Source organism: Elgaria multicarinata, chromosome 6 (genome assembly GCF_023053635.1).
Source record: "Elgaria multicarinata webbii isolate HBS135686 ecotype San Diego chromosome 6, rElgMul1.1.pri, whole genome shotgun sequence".
In the NCBI taxonomy this organism is placed as follows: Eukaryota; Metazoa; Chordata; class Lepidosauria; order Squamata; family Anguidae; genus Elgaria; species Elgaria multicarinata.
The window spans coordinates 10,540,736-10,559,064 of NC_086176.1; the positions used below are offsets into that span (position 1 = coordinate 10,540,736).

The 18,329-nt window shown below is 42.7% G+C and overlaps 1 protein-coding gene across 1 annotated transcript in view; it reads right to left on the minus strand.

Annotated features, from left to right (window-relative positions):
• The window catches only part of LOC134400591 (ephrin type-B receptor 5), a 174,813-nt gene that overhangs the window by 127,337 nt on the left and 29,147 nt on the right, over positions 1-18,329 (minus strand). The window contains exon 2 of the mRNA XM_063129015.1: positions 717-940. Within this exon, the coding sequence (XP_062985085.1) occupies positions 717-795 (79 nt within the window). The 5' untranslated portion in view covers positions 796-940. The remainder of the gene's footprint in view (positions 1-716; positions 941-18,329) is intronic.

The window sequence follows — 18,329 nt, forward strand, 5'->3', positions numbered from 1 at the left end:
GTGGGTTTGTGCATGGGTGTGTGTTTCATAATGCATTATTTTTAGAGCTTTATTTATTTATTTATTTATTACATGTCTATACCGCCCAATAGCCAGAGCTCTCAGGGCGGTTCACAAAAATTAAAAACATTCAAAGTATAAAACAACAGGATAAAACCATAATATAAAATACAATATAAAAGCTCAACCAGATAAAAACAGCAGCAATGCAAAATTACAAATTTAAAACACCCAGTTAAAATGTATTGATAGACTGTTAAAATGCTGGGAGAATAAAAAGGTCTTCTCCTGGCATCTAAAAGCATATAATGTAGGTGGCCAAGCGAACCTCCTTAGGGAGCTCATTCCACAGCCGGGGTGCCACAGCAGAGAAGGCCCTGCTCCGGGTAGCCACCTGCCTCACTTCCTTTGGCAGGGGCTCGCGGAGAAGGACCCCTGAGGATGACCTTACGGTCTGGGCAGGTACATATGGGAGGAGGCGTTCCTTCAGATAGCCTGGCCCCAAGCCAGCATGCTCTTACAATGTTTATTTTTTATTTGTATTATTGTGCTGATTATGGATTATATTGATTTTGTTTTTCTCGGTTGTATGAATTATCGATTTCAGTTTGTGTATGTGTAAGTCACTTCAAGACTGCATTTTGCGGTGGGAAGCAATGCATAAATGTAATTCATCGTTATCCTCGCCGCCACCCTCCTCCTCCTGCTGCGTTTACCTTCTAGAGAAGATGCTAGAGCAATGAGGCATGCCAGCCACAGCCAAACCATTCTCATGGCCCTCTTCTTCATCCTCATGATGGCGTTAGGATCCGCGTAATTTCTCTAGATCTTCCACCATCTTCCATAAGTTGCAATTGTCCCAGCAGATGTTCCACTAGATAAGAAGAGCCGGGGGGTCTACATGCACCAAAGCGCAGGCAACTCCACATGAAATGGGACACTGCAATAACATAAGACAGCAACAGAAAGAAACATTACACCAAGCCCTCCAAGGAGGCCATCCTGACAAACCAAGCCAACTGGTATCTCCAAGACCAGCTTGAGACCACAATACCTGACGGAACGCCTCTCCCGACGTAAATATACCCGGTCACTATGTTCAACATCTAAGGTCCTCCTCTGGGTGCCTACTCTGAGAGAGGCTCAGAGTGTTGCAATGAGGGACAGGGCCTTTTCGGTGGCGGCCCCCAGACTATAGAATGATCTCCCTGAGGAGGCTCGCCTGGCGCCAACGCTGCTATCTTTCCAGCGCCAGGTTAAGACTTTCCTCTTTGCCCAGGCATATGGTGGCACATCTTAATCACCCACATGTTTAGTTTTTTAACGGTTTTTAATGCTTTATGTGTATATGTTCTGTGTTTTAAAATTTTAAATTTTGTATACTCGTTTTTTATCTTAATTGTTTTAGAATTTCTGTAAACTGCCCAGAAAGCTCTGGCTATGGGGGCAGTATATAAGTGCAATTAAATAAATAAATAAACCAGTAACCCCCAAACTTAGCAACCTAAGTTTGCTAAGTTTGTTTAGCAACCTATATGGAACAGAACCATATAGCCAGAGGAAGCTTACCTGGGATAATAATTTGTTCTTTAAAAACCCACACTTGACAACTAAATCATTTCCTCCATATATGCATTGTTTTATTATTTGTTCTAATCATTAGATTTCAACTTCTAGTAATTTCTCAAGGACTGATGTTAAATTTAGGAAATTTAATATTTATTTATTTATTTATTTATTTCCTGCATCTCCCTTTGGATCTAGGCGGGGATCAACATTAGTACAAAAATACAGTATAAATCAGATACATAAAATTAATTAAAAGAGCAATACAACATCAAAATAACAATCAACACATCTTAAAAATTCTTGGTTTAACATTCATCTGGGTAGGTGTGCCAGAAAAGGATCGTCTTTAAAGCTGTCTTAAATTCAGAGAGAGAGAGAGAGAGAGAGAGAGAGTTAAGTTTACGAATCTCCTTCGGCAGGCTATTCTACAGTCTGGGGGCAACAGAAGAAAAGGTCCTCTGGGTAACAGTTGTCAGCCTAGTTTTGGCTGATTGAAGTAAGTTCTCCCCAGAGGACCTGAGTGTGTGGGGCGGACTGTATGAGAGAAGGCGATCCCACAGGTAACCTGGACCCAAACCATTTAGGGCTTTAAAGGTGATGACCAACACTTTGTACTTCGCCCAGAAACTAATTGGCAGCCAGAAGGGTGATTTTAATTTTGGGGTAATATTCATTTCCCTGGTTCTAATTTCCCCCACCTCCAATTAAAATATGTGCACAACCCACTTGGAAGTTCTCCAGCACAAGGCTCATTGAAATGGACCAGTGCTTGGAGCAACGCCCATTCATTCAAATGGGACTCACAAGGGAGCTCCCACTGTATTGTGCCCCATGCATTTGCTCTGTGCTTTAAAAAAGGAAAAACACTTCTGTAAGATTGCCTCCTGACCACTGGAACATGCAGCATTGCTCGCATAATGTCAGACACATCTTTGTAGCCATAGAGGCTAGAAACTTGCTTTTTTAAAAAAGAAAAGAAAAGAGGACTAAGCTGGAATTCTGAGGAAGCTGTATTCAATGTCATATTCAGCACTATTTTTCCTGCGCTCGCAAGAAATCATGACACACACACACTCACAACTGCCTTTGTGTGCTCTTCCCAATTCTGATGGAGCCTTCGCCACCTCTCCCAAGTTTTCTCAAACAAATATTAGTACTTCCTCTATGCATCTTCTAATTCCTTAAGTATTTCTTTCTGTTCCTTATGAGCTCATCAGAGCCTCCTATGTTTCAAGACAGACATAAAATGGACTTCCATACAAAATGCATGGTTTACATGGAATATTGGTGCCACAAGATTTGGTGGTGGGTCAAAAAGCTTTAAAAGTGGATTAGATGAATCCATGGAAAATAGACCAATTGCCATCCATTAGCCACAATAACTAAATGGACTCTCCTTGTTCAGAAGTAATATACCAGTGAATACCAGTTGCTGGAGGACTACAAGGGAAGGCTACTTCCCACAAGTAGAAGCTAATTCTAGACGGTTGGGAATAGGATGCTGGAACCCTTGGTCTGATCCAGCAGGGCTGTTCTTATGTAAAGCAGTCCATTATTTTTTTATTATTATTATTATTATTATTTTATTTCATGCCCGCCTCTCCATTCTGATCGAGGCAGGGAACAACAATAAACGATAAAATACATAAAACTGAATTAAAACGTAATATACATTGTTAAAAACTTCCTAAAAACATCTTAAAATTCCACTGGATAGGCCTTCCGGAAGAGATCAGTCTTTATAGTTTTCTTGAATGCTAGTAGACTGTTAAGTTGACGAATCTCCTCCAGCAGGCCATTCCACAATCTGGGAGCAGGAGAAGAGAAGGTCCTCTGGGTAACAGTTTTTACTTCTTCTTTTGAACAGCTATTCTCCTATCCTGACTTCTACCCTTTGTACTCTAAGTTGATCCTGTTAATCATTTGTTCAAAATCTACCCTTCTTAAGGAAGGCCAAAGTGGAAGAAGAATTCCCATTGAGCAACCTGGATTTCCTTGTCTCCTCTTTAAAGCTTATCAAAGATCTCGAATGTTCTGTGGTCTTTGACTCACTTTATGCAAACTTTGCAGACTGTGCAAACCTGACCCTTCCAAACCTCCTCAAACTGGTTACTGACTGACTGGGTTTACGCAGCGTCCAATGACCGTCACTCTTGGCCTAGGAACTGAATTTGCTCCACTTTACAGAGGAATGTCTTGGCAGGCGCTCAGTTCTCAGGACACAACCCAGCAGGAGGGATCCTCCCCAGTCTTTTCCCACATAGGGAGATTCACACCCCATCCCACACTGGGGGGCTTGCACATCTCTCAATAGAGAAAAGCACAAAAGTTAATTTCAGTCACGCATTATTTTCATCTGTCAAGTGTTAGCGGGGACAGACTTAAATTAATTTTGTTCTAATACAATTTGGATATTGCTGGGCTCCATGGGCTCACTCAGACTCGCTTCATGTCTCAGAAACATGGTGTCTGCTATGGCAGGTGTGCGAAGAACCCAGAGCCAATGCTAGCTCCCAGGCACATGCACACCTGCAAGATACACGAGGTGGGAAAACTCATTTTACTTTTCCAATTTTATAGATCCTTTAAAACATTACCTGGGTTCCCACAACATGCTAACTCACAGTGAATGAGTAGAGGTTGTTGTTGAACCGTGAAATGTGGGTTAGCGTGTTGCCTGAACCCAAGACATTTTCCGCAGGGTGGCTTGTTAACAGTCATGGCTTCCCACAAAGAATCCTGGGATTTGTAGTTTAGCAAAGACGCTGAGAATGCAGTTAGTGATCCCAAACCTGCTTACAGGACAACAGTTCCCAGCATTTCTTGGGGTGAGGGAATTATTATAAATCCAGTCTTAGGGCTCATCTACACCAAGCAGGATATTCCACTATGAAAGTGGTATGAAAGAGGTATATAAAAGGCAGGAGCCGCACGACTGCTTTATAGTGGTATTGAAGTGCACTGACAACAGTTGGGGCCTGTTGACACATACCATATACCACTTTAACACCACTTTCATAGTGTTATATCCTGCTTGGTGTAAATGTGTCACGAGCCCAACTGTTGTCAGTTCACTTCAGGACCACTATAAAGCAGTAGCGTAGATCCTGCAGTGCACTTCAATACCGCTCTAAAGCAGCTGTGTGGCTCCTGCCTTTTATATACCGCTTTCATACCACTTTCATAATGGAATATCCTACTTGGTGTAGATGAGGCCTTACTCTTCATTATGGATATGTCCTTGGATTCCAGACCTGCTAAAAGCATTTATTTGTGAAGAAACATTAAAAAAAAGTACATAGACAGATGAATTTAAAATGTATTTCTTTACTGATATGCACACACTGTGGAAGTTTTACAAAAAGCCAGGAAAGGGGATTTGCAGAAGTAAATTGAGCAAGTGGGGTGGGGAATTTTAAGAACCATTAGACTGTCAGGCATTCTCTCCAGGGGAAATGAGAAGAGATCCATTGCTTGAACCATTTACAGGCCATCTAAGCAAAGCTACAGAGAATATTACGAGGAGAGGGTTGTAAATAATAAAATACCTGCCTCTCCAAACAGCCTTTAATACCAACTTCTCAATGCGTCGTAAAAAGATCAGAAAAAGAAACAAACAGGAAGCACATAGGCAGATATATACAAGAGTGGCCCTATTGCAACCTTCCTCAACCTGTTGTCGTCAGATGTCTTAGACTACAATTCCAGATTATTGGTAATGCTGGCTGGGGCTAATAGGACTTGTTATCATTTGCTGCAGGGGGAGAAACTTGAACTAGGCTGCCATTTTGTGTGCCATTATCCTGGTTGTGCTTTTGTACTGTATTTTATATCATGGTTTTATACTGTTTGTTTATTTATTTTTATTACATTTCTATACCGCCCAATAGCAGGAGCTCTCTGGGCAGTTCACAGAAATTAAAAACCGTTCAAAGTATAAAACAACAGTAAAAAACCATAATATAAAATACAATATAAAAGCTCAACCAGATCAAAACAGCAGCAATGCAAAATTACAAATTTAAAACACCAAGTTAAAATTTATTTATAGACTGTTAAAATGCTGGGAGAATAAAAAGGTCTTCACCTGGTGTCTAAAAGAATATAATGTAGGTGCCAGGCGAACCTCCTTAGGGAGCTCATTCCACAGCCGGGGTGCCACAGCAGAGAAGGCCCTCCTCCTGGTAGCCACCTGCCTCGCTTCCTTTGGCAGGGGCTCACGGAGAAGGGCCGCTGAGGATGACCTTGGCAGGTACATACGGGAAGAGGCGTTCCTTCAGATAGCCTGGCCCCAAGCCGTTTAGGGCTTTAAATGTTCAAACCTGTTGTTTTATACTTTGAATGGTTTTAATTTTTGTGAACCACCCAGAGAGGTATAGAAATGCAATAAATAAATACATTTTCAAAGTCCACCGTATGGTCGTTGCCACATGCCATTCTACCCCTGGATAACCTGCACTTTAATTTTTAAAATCCATTAACAGTGTTACAAGGAAAGACCATCTGGTCTAAAAAAGAAAAAAAAGTTATCTACTTATCAGAACCCAAACAGCCCATTTTTGAAAGAGCCCAAACACGAAAACAAATAGCCTAACATGCCATTACTTCATAACATGCCCATAAACATTTCTCATCAAACATTTTAACTCATTAACCTATCATTAAAACTTGCTGCCCTTATAAATATTATCTATTTCTATGAGGTATGATTTGAAGCACCAGACTTGGGAGGGGAGACAACCTCCCCATACGTGCCTGCCCCCCACCCCACCCCACCCCACCCCACCCCACCCCAGCTGCAAAATCACCTGCTCTGCCCAAGCCAGCCTGAATTGCTCTTTCCCCAACAGCATCTGTGCTTTTGTCAAGCTGGATTAGACTGGAAAATTACTCCCCCTCCCCCTTCCTTTCTTAAATAAGTTATGACTAATCCAAAAGCTGGTTTTGATTTAGACAGTGGGGGTAGGGGGAGGATGCGAGTAAGTTTCTGCTGATTTCAGACTCTCGCTTACCACAACCAAAGCCACAAATGATGACAAAAAAGGACAGGGGAGGAGGTTAGCAGAGGCACAAGCAAGAGGTCTACTCATGGCCAGGGCACAAGCCATGCTGCAGGCTGGAAGGCACACAGTGGCACTTTCCAGGGAAAGATCAATGGACTCGAGAGCAGTTATAGAATCATACGATAGTAGAGATGGAAGGGGTCTATGAGGCCACAGAGTCCAACCCCCTGCTCAATGCAGGAATCCACCCTAAAGCATCCCTGACAGATGGTTGTCCAGCTGCCTCTTGAAGAGCTCTAGTGTGGGAGAGCCCACCACCTCCCTAGGTAACTGGTTCCATTGTCGTACTGCTCTAACAGTCAGGAAGTTTTTCCTGATGTCCAGCCGGAATCTGGCTTCCCGTAACTTGAGCCCATTATTTCGTGTCTGGGGGGATGAGGCTGACATCAAGTGTTTTGCCTAAGAGCTACCTTGTGAGTTTACACCTGAGATGAGATTTGAACCATGAACCTTCTGGTTCACACTCCTAGGATATATGTTATACCAGCTGTAAATGTCTATCATAGAATCATAGAATAGCCAGATTCCAGCTGGACATCAGGAAAAACTTCCTGACTGTTAGAGCAGTATGACAATGGAACCAGTTACCTAGGGAGGTTGTGGGCTCTCCCACACTAGAGGCCTTCAAGAGGCAGCTGGACAACCATCTGTCAGGGATGCTTTAGGGTGGATTCCTGCATTGAGCAGGGGGTTGGACTCGATGGCCTTGTAGGCCCCTTCCAACTCTGCTATTCTATGATTCTATGATACGATTTCTTTTAAATCCTCCTCCTGTGCCCCGGCGGAGGCTTGGAAGATATGCTCAAAACATAGGGGCTAAATACAGCAAGTCTTTTTGCTTTGTTGCACAATTAAGGCAGGATGCCTGAGAGTCCTTCACAATCAAAGCAGATTATAAAGTGGAAAACTTCTGAGCCCTTTGCATGCAATTCACAGTGATTGCACAGTATAACGCTGGTGTGATGAAGCTCTAAGTCCTGAACTGAGAGGTGTCAGGCTGTGCACCACGACCAAGCTCTAGGCAACGTGTTGAAAGCAGCCAGGCCAGAAAGCCAAGAAAGATTCTTAACAACAATAACAACAACATAAAATCCATACCAGCAATATCTGGAAAATGCTTTTCTTTTTAAAAAAAAAGAAAAAAGAAAAAAGAAAAGGAAAAGAAAGACTCTGCACACCAGTAAAAACACAATTCATTGGCATCTCTATAAATCATCTGCATTTGCCTGGGACTGCAAGAATAGGTGAACCATCAAGGCATCGAAGTATCCACAGTCTGTAGCTAGTGGGCTGCATTAAGCTTGGTGGGCTGCACTGAAAGCCAGTATGGTAAAATAGTTGGAGTGTGGGACTAGGACTGGGGAGACCCGGGTTCTAGTCCCCACTCTGCCAAGGAGCACATTGGGTGACTTTGGGCCATGCACGGACTCTCAGCCTAATCTACCTCACAGGGTTATTGATAAATAGAGGAGGATCATGTATGCCCACCTTGGGCTCCTTGGAGGAAAGATGGGGCAGAAATGTAACAAATAAAGAAATAATTAGGCTTGGCGCTGAATTGCAAGTTGTGCAAGCCTGGCTTAAAAACCATAATGCTAATGTGGTTTTCTTTGCGTTTTCAGCAGCGGACAACCAGGTGCACAGCAGTGGTGGGCAGAAGGTAAATCGGGATCTGTTGGTAGATCTCTGGGTGATTTGCAGTAGATTGGCAAGGATTTCTGACTTCCAGTTGTTTAACAATAGCAGGAACAAAATGACTCCCCCCAGCGCACCCTGCCATAAATTATTCTGCTGAAATGAAGAATGCTTGAGGTAACCATCAGTGTGTTTTTGTGCAAGACTATGTCTAGTTTAGACAAACAAATTCCTTGGCTCAGAATTCTTGAATGCGAAGTTTATTTTTTGTGCACCAAGTTCTGGTTTGTGGGTCTCAGTGTTCTAGTAAAAAATGAAGACAATCCCACAAAACTACACACACACACAAACACACACACACACACAGAGTATACGTGTCCATAACTAAAATCTATTTCCTAGCAGTTCCCAATGTCGATGGGCGTGGATGCATCTCCCAGAACTCTGTGCCAGCCTGGGGTTTGCTTGTGGATGACGACATGAACTGAAACGTTTTCTATATAAACGTTCAAACTTGACCCATCCTATCCCTAGGTATCCATCACCTGCAGCATGTTGTCCCCAGGGGAACTGTATGTGTCAAGCTGTGTTTGAAACATAATCAAGTTGATAAGGTGAGACCAGAAGTCTTCCAAAGCCTGTTGCCCCTGAAAATCAACAACAATGGAAATGCTTTTGTCTACACAACTCCACTAGCTTGGACTTGTGGGCAGCTAGTTGGAAGCATCAGAATGGAAACATTTCCTTTTAGGAACCCTAAAACCACATAATTTGTACCTTGCCTCTTGGGATGTCTTACATGATTCAGTTGTGCAGAGAGGATCTGAATAGAGGAAGGAAGGGAAAGGAAGACAAACCAGCACAACTAAGCAAAGATCCCATGGGCAACTTGGAAATCCCAGTCTTATTTTCACTCCGATGATTCATAAAAGTCCTGCAAAGCAAAAAGGTGCAGCTGAACAGAGCCAGCCAACCACCTGCCATCTATGAGCCAGGAGCCGCAAGAAACAAACTCCTAGGAATCCCAGGTGACCAAGCATGTGAGGCTGCTTTTTCTGAACAACGGATTAAGGCGATGCATTCTATGTGGGGCTGCCTTTGAAAACGGTCCGAAAACTTCCACTAGTCAAAAACAGGGCAGCTAAATTGTTCATGGGCATTGGTCAATAAGACTACATTGTGCCAGCGTTTGCCATCTGTCTGTTTCGGGGCCCAATTCAAAGTGCCGCCTTTAATCTTGGAGTCTGGTAGGTAAAGTGATTGCACAAACCTGTCCAAGCGTAAGCAGAAGAAAGCCCAAGTGAAACTTTGAGCTCACACAGTCCCCTTTCCAATCTCCTCTTTCCACACAGCCAGGAAGAGGAATAAACCAGAACCCAGTTTCACTTTCCCCCATTTCTAGTTTGCTATTGTATGTGAACCAGGAATCATGGTTTAATCTCAGCTGTAATCAACTGCTAAACCAGCCACCTGCAAACCCTGATGTCTGGCCAACAACTGACTAGAGCTCATTTTAAACTACAATCACTGGTTCACACATAACAACAAACTAGGAATCGGGAAAAGTGAAACTGAAACATGAGCGGGGAGAGGGGAGGAAGTGACATTTGAACCTGTCTGTACTGATCATGAAGGATCCACAGTCAATATTTACACTTATCAAATTTGCAGAGGACACCAAATTGGGCGGGATAGCTAACACCCTTGGAGACAGAAACAAACTTCAAAGTGATCTTGATAGGCTGGAGTGCTGGGCTGAAAACAACAGAATGAAATTTAATAGGGATAAATGCCAAGTTCTACATCTAGGAAATAGAAACCAAAGGCACAGTTACAAGATGGGGGATACTTGGCTCAGCAATACTACAAACGAGAAGGATCTTGGAATTGTTGTAGATCACAAGCTGAATATGAGCCAACAGTGCGATATGGCTGCAAGAAAGGCAAATGCTATTTTGGGCTGCATTAATAGAAGTATAGCTTCCAAATCATGTGAGGTACTGGTTCCTCTCTATTCGGCCCTGGTTAGGCCTCATCTAGAGTATTGCGTCCAGTTCTGGGCTCCACAATTCAAGAAGGACGCAGACAAGCTGGAGCATGTTCAGAGGAGGGCAACCAGGACTGGAAACAAAGCCCTATGAAGAGAGACTGAAAGAACTGGGCATGTTTAGCTTGGAGAAGAGAAGATTGAGGAGAGACCTGATAGCACTCTTCAAATATTTAAAAGGTTGTCACACAGAGGAGGGCCAGGATCTCTTCTCGATCCTCCCAGAGTGTAGGACACAAAATAACAGGCTCAAGTTAAAGGAAGCCAGATTCCGGCGGGACATCAGGAAAAACTTCCTGACCATTAGAGCAGTACGACAATGGAACCAGTTACCTAGGGAGGTTGTGGGCTCTCCCACCCTAGAGGCATTCAAGAGGCAGCTGGACAACCATCTGTCAGGGATGCTTTAGGGTGGATTCCTACATCGAGCAGGGGGGTGGACTCGATGGCCTTGTAGGTCCCTTCCAACTCTGCTATTCTATGATTCTATGATTTTACTACTCACAACAAATTTTACCCAACTGGCTTGCAGAAAAAACTGATAATGCAAAGCCAGAGTAAATTCCATCGCAGTCAAGAAAGAGAAAAGACTTTTTTTGTAATATCAAGCCACCATGAGCCATTAAGCAAACACGTATGTGTGTGTGTGTGTGTGTGTGTACGTACGTGTTTGTGTGTGTATTACTTCTATCTACCATCCCAGTGCAGCTTATGTTTTTATTCATGTCATTTCTGAAATAAGCAACCATTAGTGTGCACAATCCAACCAAAGGTAAGCTCTCTTAAATATCATTGGTTATGGTGGAAGAGATTTAAGCATGTGCTTAAACTGTCCCATTGAAGATCTATAAGAATTTTAAAAAAGCTAAATTTCTCCTTGATTGTACAGATTATTATATAAAAGTCTATCTTTAGCAATTAGTATGCTTTAACAATTAGAATGCACTTTAGGAAATACCTGGAGTGCAAATGATAAACTTATCTAAGCTTGACTTTTCCTTGTCTAAAACACGGCAAGAAGCTCTATTCTAGTCAATGTGCATTGGATGACTAATAAAAAAATTAAACTGATATTTTGGGTGAATGACACTAATAGGATGATGACCTATAAAATACTTTTATTTTCAGAGAGTGAAAGCTAAGATGCAAACAGAAATGGTAAATTAGTTACTAGACTGTAGAGGTGATGAGTATTCCTGAAAGCTTTACAAAGAGAGTCTATATGGATCAACTCAGAAATAAATTCTATAGAATTTAAAGGGGCATACTCACAGGTGAGCATAGGATTACAGCCCTACTTGTGTATTTGATTTAGTATATTATACTGTAGATTTGGGTATCTTTGATACTTGACACAGTATAAGGCAACTTTACGCTGTGCAATAAAGATCATACACACACACACACACACACTCATACACAACTGATTTTAAACATTTTAAATGAAAACCTTGCTTGAAATCAATCCACCCTAATCGTACTCCTTTTTGCTATTTGTGCGAGTAGAGGAATTGTCACAGCATACACGTGCTCACAAAAGGAAACACAACGGAATAGTGGCTACCCTTGTAGCATAGCATGAGAGTGCATGTGCTGTGAAAGCAAATGCATGCACGAAGGACGGGGTGGCACACTCTCCCTGTTCAGGGCCTTTCAAAGCCACAGGGACGCCTCAAGAAAGGCAAACACATAGGCAGGCAGACAAGTGTCCCAGTTGCTCAGATAAATCTTGGTTGGCTTTATTTGAAGCTATTCTATCTGGATGAATAAAATGAATAATTTCCCATGTTGTTACATCGGCTTATATCGTAGTTCGGATATACACAAGTCAACGATACCCTTGACGACTGATTAGCTTTTTCAGGAGAAAACATGTGTTGTGTTGACTACATCCCCAATCAATTGTTCTTCACTCCAAGATTAACACTGGGGGTGGGGGTGTCACACACTGGGCTGCCCCCGCTGTAGGCTGCCCACATGAGCTGGAATCTCAAGCAATCGGGTTCCCAACTCACAGGCTTGGCAAGGCTTCCCCTCTGCAGACATGTCCCCAGTATGTGCAGAGCATGGGGACAGAGGAGGCAAAGGATATGACACTTAGGGCAAGAGCAGTGCACATGGCCCCACTCTTCTTCACTCACCGGAAAGAAGAGCTCCTGAAGAGGTCTTAAGTCAACTTGAAATCAATACACACTTCAAACACCTAACAGTCCTACATAATCCCACCAGCAACAACTTTTAAGTTCAGCAGTTTTCCAGGAAACACGCTCAATTTCTCAACCAGAAATTTCAGCACTTCCAGACAGGTTAATAACTTTCCTGGGAAGTCATCAGTGGGTTACTCTGAAAGTTTGAGTACACATATTTTAAATTAATAAGTAATCTCTCCCAGCAAATTATACCTAACGGCCTGTGTAAGGGACTAACTGGATCTTCATGGATATAGATATAAATATATTCACTAATATGACCCTTTAAAAAAGCCAGCTACGCTAGTAGCCATCACCACATCTTGCAGTAAAATTCAGTGTGTTAATTCTGCACTGTATAAAGAAATACTGACTTTGTCCTGAACATACAATGTCCTAAAACCTGTGCATTTCATTCAGGGACTAGTATTATGAAAGGAGGCAGTGCATTTCTGTCCCCCTGGGAATTATAGCTTTGACAGAGTGCTGCCTAGGAAGATAATGGAGGTCCACAGTCCCATCACAAAACTCTGACTCCCAGGGTTCCTTCTTTGGGTGACCAGGAACAATCTATCAATGTATGCAAAAGCTCTGCATGGCGAGCTGCCTTTCAAGCACAGCTATTTCAGTAAAACCCAATCTTGTTTGTACTGGCTTTGTCTTTGCATCAGCCTTTTTATCCCTAAAGCACCCTGAACATGCTGAGGGGAGGGGCCAGTGGCTCAGGAGCAGAGCACACATTTTACATGTAGAGGTTCAACCCCCCCGGCGCCTCCACGTCAAGATCCTCAGGATCAAATCACACACAGCTAGCGACTGTGTCTTTTAAAGATGTAGCTAACAACAGTGGGCGTGTTCAGACAACACACTAAGCCATGGTTAAGCCGCTAACCCTTTTGCAGCAAATGGTTAGTGAGCGTGTTTATGTAGCCGCCACAATTAGGAATGGTTCACACGACACACTAAGGCCTTAGCTAGACCTACCTTTTGTTCCGGGGGAGAGGAGGGGAGACCGCGTGCTGGGATTAACACGAGATCTCGCCCCCATTTACACGTAAGGCGTGACGACCTCAGGAAGAGAGGCGTTGCATCCGCCGTTTTTTATTTTTAAAGGGAGAGGAGCGCACAGACGCTTGTGCGCTGAAGGTAGGTGCTTTTTAAAATTTAATTTCCCCGCTTCTCCCACCCTAACCCCGATGGGCGCAGCTCCTGGCTCCGCACAAGTAATTGCGCAGAGCGGGGTCAAGCCGTGTAAATGGGCCACACGTTCCGCGGTCTCGGGCACGGAAAAAGCGGGCCCAAAGGGGAGGGCGAGATCCCGGGGCAAGGGAGGGGTCATCTCTCCCTGATCCCGGGATCCCCTGTGCATCATCTGGACACACAGGGACGATCCCGGGGTTCGCCCCAGGATATAGCCTGGTTTAGCTAAGGCCTAGGTCATGGTTCACACGACATGCTGTGCCATAATGTTTAGCTCAAAATGCTTAACCACCGTGGCTTAGTGTGTTGTCTGAACAGGGTCTATGTCTTTTACTTTTCTTTTTACAATTGGGGAGTCTGATTTTTATTGGGACCACCCCTGTGAACATGATCTTACAAATACATACATACAGCTCCTGGAGATGGGTGAGAGAGGTTAGGAAAAAAAACCTCATTGGGAGGATGACAATCAGTAAAGTCAGAGCTGGGTAAGGAAGGACTAAATCTCTCTCCCGGTGGCGGGGCATGGGGGGGGAGGTCACAGTAAAATCAGACAACCCCCAACTGCCAGAAAAGTTTGTAGCAAACCCTTAGTATCACGGACTAAGGGAATCCCCCACTTAAGAGCATGAAGAACCACTGCTGGTCTGGGTCAACAGTACTGGGCTAGACAGACTAATTGTTTGACTTCGAATAAGGTAGCTTCATATTTACAGAAATTATTTCTCACTGTACAACATTTCTATGCTGACCATGTGGCGGCTTACAATAAAAGAATGCATGATACAAGAAAGATAAAACCATCAAACCTAAATACAACATAAAAACCATCCGCTAAGGGTAAAACAAATATGATCCAAACTCACAGCAGCATCACAAAGACTGCCTCCTGGATCTTAAAGTCATATGCTGAAGCCTTTTCCAGGTGCCCCTGTCAAATGAAGTGAGGCAGGTGACTTCAGGAGGGATGGCCTTATCAGTGGTGGCACTCCATCTGTAGAACGTCTTCCACAGAGAGGCTCATCTGGCACCTCTATTATGGTATTTTCAGCACTAGAAATGTGAAGGCCCGGGGAAAAAACCCGTAAAAAATAGGGGGGCGGGAACAGTTTTTTCCGGGTTTTTCTGAAGCTTTTGTTTTGTCCCCCCCCCCCCCGAAAAATTGGGTAAATTGGAAAAAATGAAGAAAAATGGATTATGGAATGTTTTATTTTAGCATGATGAATAAATGCTTAAGACACAAATAATTTTCTTCGTTACTAATGTTGATGGTTTCTTCTGTGTGTGTTTTGTTTAATTGTTTTTTGCCTGCTTCTCATAAACTGGCAAAACCAAAGTTCAGGTGTTCCTTACAGATCAGGTGCTTGTAGCTCCATTTGTTACAAAAGAGGAAAAACTTTTAAAAAAAGTAAATTCAATTTGTAACAATTGTTTGAATGCACTGTACTTTTAATATACTAAACATGATAATTTTATGCCAAACCAACTTGCACATAATTACATTTTATGTTCCTAAAGTAACAAAGTGACTTTCAATCTGTAAAAAGTGCTAATATTACATTTTTTTCAATTTTTTCCAAAAATTTCCATCCTCCTCCCAAAAACATTTTCATGGCTTCAAAATTTCCAGGAATTTTACATCGCTGTGCAGCACCAGGTGAAAACCTTTTTATTCTCCCAGGCATTTTAAGAACTGCTTCAGTGCTTTTAGATCTTTTGTCCATGCTGCTGGTTTTCACTTTTGATTTAATTATTTGCTGCTACTGATTTCAACCTATTTTTATCTGATTTGGTTTATCATTTGATTGCTATTTTGTTTTTAATTTTTCACAGCCCAGAGAACTTTACTGGTTGACTGGTGGAAAAATATAATTAATAAATAAATCAGGACAAATAAATCAGAAATTTCACGAATCTTAAACTAAGAGCAACACAAGGTCACTAACATAGCTTAAGATTAAAAAAATAAAAGTTAAAAGGCCTAGGAAAATAGAAAGGTCTTCTTTACTTGGTGCCAAAAACCCTACAATGTTGGGCACCAGGCGAGCTTCTTTGTAGAAGGCATTCCATAATTGCACTGCCACCACTGAAAAGGCCCTCTCTCTCTCTCTAGCCACCCGCCTTCGCCTCATTGAGCAGGAGCAGCCAGAGGAGGGCCTCTGGGGATGATCTTAGGGCATGGCAGGGATTTATTCTAATTATTTATTTATTTATTTTTGCATTTATATCCCACCTTTTTGCCTCCAAGGAACCCAAGGCGGCGTACATAATCTTCCTCCCTATCTCCATTTTATCCTCACAACACCAACCCTGTGTGGTAGGTTGGGCTGAGAGTCTGTGACTGGCCCAGTCACCCAGTGGGTTTCCATGAACAAGTGGGGACTAGAACCCAGATCTCCCAACTCCCAGTCTGAAACTTTAGCCACTACACCACACTGGAATATATTGGAGAAGACAATCCTTCAGGTAATCTGGCCTTAGACTGTTCAGGGCCGTAAAATGTAATACTGGTCATCTGAAATGGGCCTGGAAATGAGCCAGAAACCACGGCATGAGCACATCTGCTCATAAAATACCACTGCTATGGTGGCACCTGCTTTTGATGCAAATATGAGGTGGGGAAAATAAGAATAAATGTTTCATTTTCAAACACTGACAGCAGCTAGGCGCTATGCACAGAATGACTACGCAGACACTATTCCAGCCTGTAGTCTTACCATCTAAAACAGATATGACACAGGAGGAAAATAAAAGAAAGGAAGTGAAAATAGAACTTGAAGTTGAACCAGAGAAAGACTGGGAAGGGGGGGGAGAACAAAAGGTCAATTAGGAAAGGCAGATGAAAAATGAAAGTCTTCCGAAGTTTGTTTCTTTGTTTGCATGGGTTTCAAGCGGAAGATAATTCCATAAGGAGCCATGATAGAAAATGGACAGATACGGAAAACACAAGGAAAAGAGGCTTAATGAGAAAATTTGAACTAACAGAAAAGAATAATGTTCCACTCTTCCCCACAAAGGCAATAAATAAAGATGAATCGCCTTTGATATTTCTACAGAATCTCAAAACAATTGTGTCCGATTTCCGAAGCCCCTCACGTAGTCTACAAAGCTTTTAAGATACCGAGACCCTATCAATATTTTGAATAGGGTTGGGATGCCAGTCGGACTATTGTTTGACAGGCGATCCAAAAATGTCAAACCTGCCAACAGTACTTTTCGACTGTCTACACAGCAGAACCCCATAGTTATTTAAAAATGGACAATGCTCAGAAATGAGTAGGAGAGATTTCAACCTGCTGCTGAACTGCAAGTCACTAAACTTCAAATCACGACAACAAAATATCTCAATGGGATGCTCCAGCATGAAATTACTGAAATAGAATTTAATCAGCAAATTTGACTGCATTCCAATTAGTCTCTACTAAAACTCTGGGATTCTTTCCCACTACAGGTGTTAAATTACCACAGTACAGGTAGCAAGACAGTGTACAATCATCTATGAGCTTCTTATGGAGTGAAATGGAGTGTTCTGTTCTCAACTTTTATACATTTGGGCTCTGCATAGAGATATCATGCATATCACTCTATGTCCTGCATCTCATGGCCTCTGGACACACTTTTTAAAATAAATAAAATAAATAAATAAATAAATAAGTATCTGTACCACCCTCCATCTGATGAAGTGATCATGAGTCCGTGGAAACAGTTTTCACCCCCGGAAGAGTCTACTGAGAGAGCCAGTGTGGTGTAGTGGCTAAAGTGTTGGACTGGGAGTCGGGAGATCTGGGTTCTAATCCCCACTCAGCCATGGAAACCAACTGGGTGACTTTGGGCCAGACACAGACTCTCAGCCCAATCTACCTCACAGGGTTGTTGTTGTGAGGATAAAATGGAGAGGAGGGTTATGTATGCTGCCTTGGGTTCCTTGGAGGAAAAAGGGTGGGATATAAATGTAATAAATAAATAAACTGTTCTGGTGAAAGAGGCAGCCTAATTTTTTAAATCACAAAACTGCCATGGTGGGCCTGAGGTCCCCTTGCTCTGCAGAAGTCAGGGTCACACAAGTTGCACACTCCACAGGCAAACACAGGATTCCCAGGCCAGGCAGTCTCTTGTCTAATCACTGACAAGCTCTAAACTTGCTTAACTTCAGCAAGTTTGCTGCATCATGCACCTTATTTATTTATTTATTACATTTCTATACTGCCCAATACCAGGAGCTCTCTGGGCAGTTCACAAAAATTAAAAACATTCAAAGTATAAAACAACAATATAAAACCATAATATAAAATACAATAGAAAAGCTCAACCAGATAAAAACAGCAGCAATGCAAAATTACAAATTTAAAACACCCAGTTAAAATTTATTGATAGACTGTTAAAATGCTGGGAGAATAAAAAGGTCTTCACCTGGCGTCTAAAAGCATATAATGTAGGTGCCAAGCGAACCTCCTTAGGGAGCTCATTTCACAGCCGGGGTGCCACAGCAGAGAAGGCCCTCCTCCTGGTAGCCACCTGCCTAACTTCCTTTGGCAGGGGCTCGCAGAGAAGGACCCCTGAGGATGACCTTAGGGTCCAGGCAGGTACATATGGGAGGAGGCATTCCTTCAGATAGCCTGGCCCCAA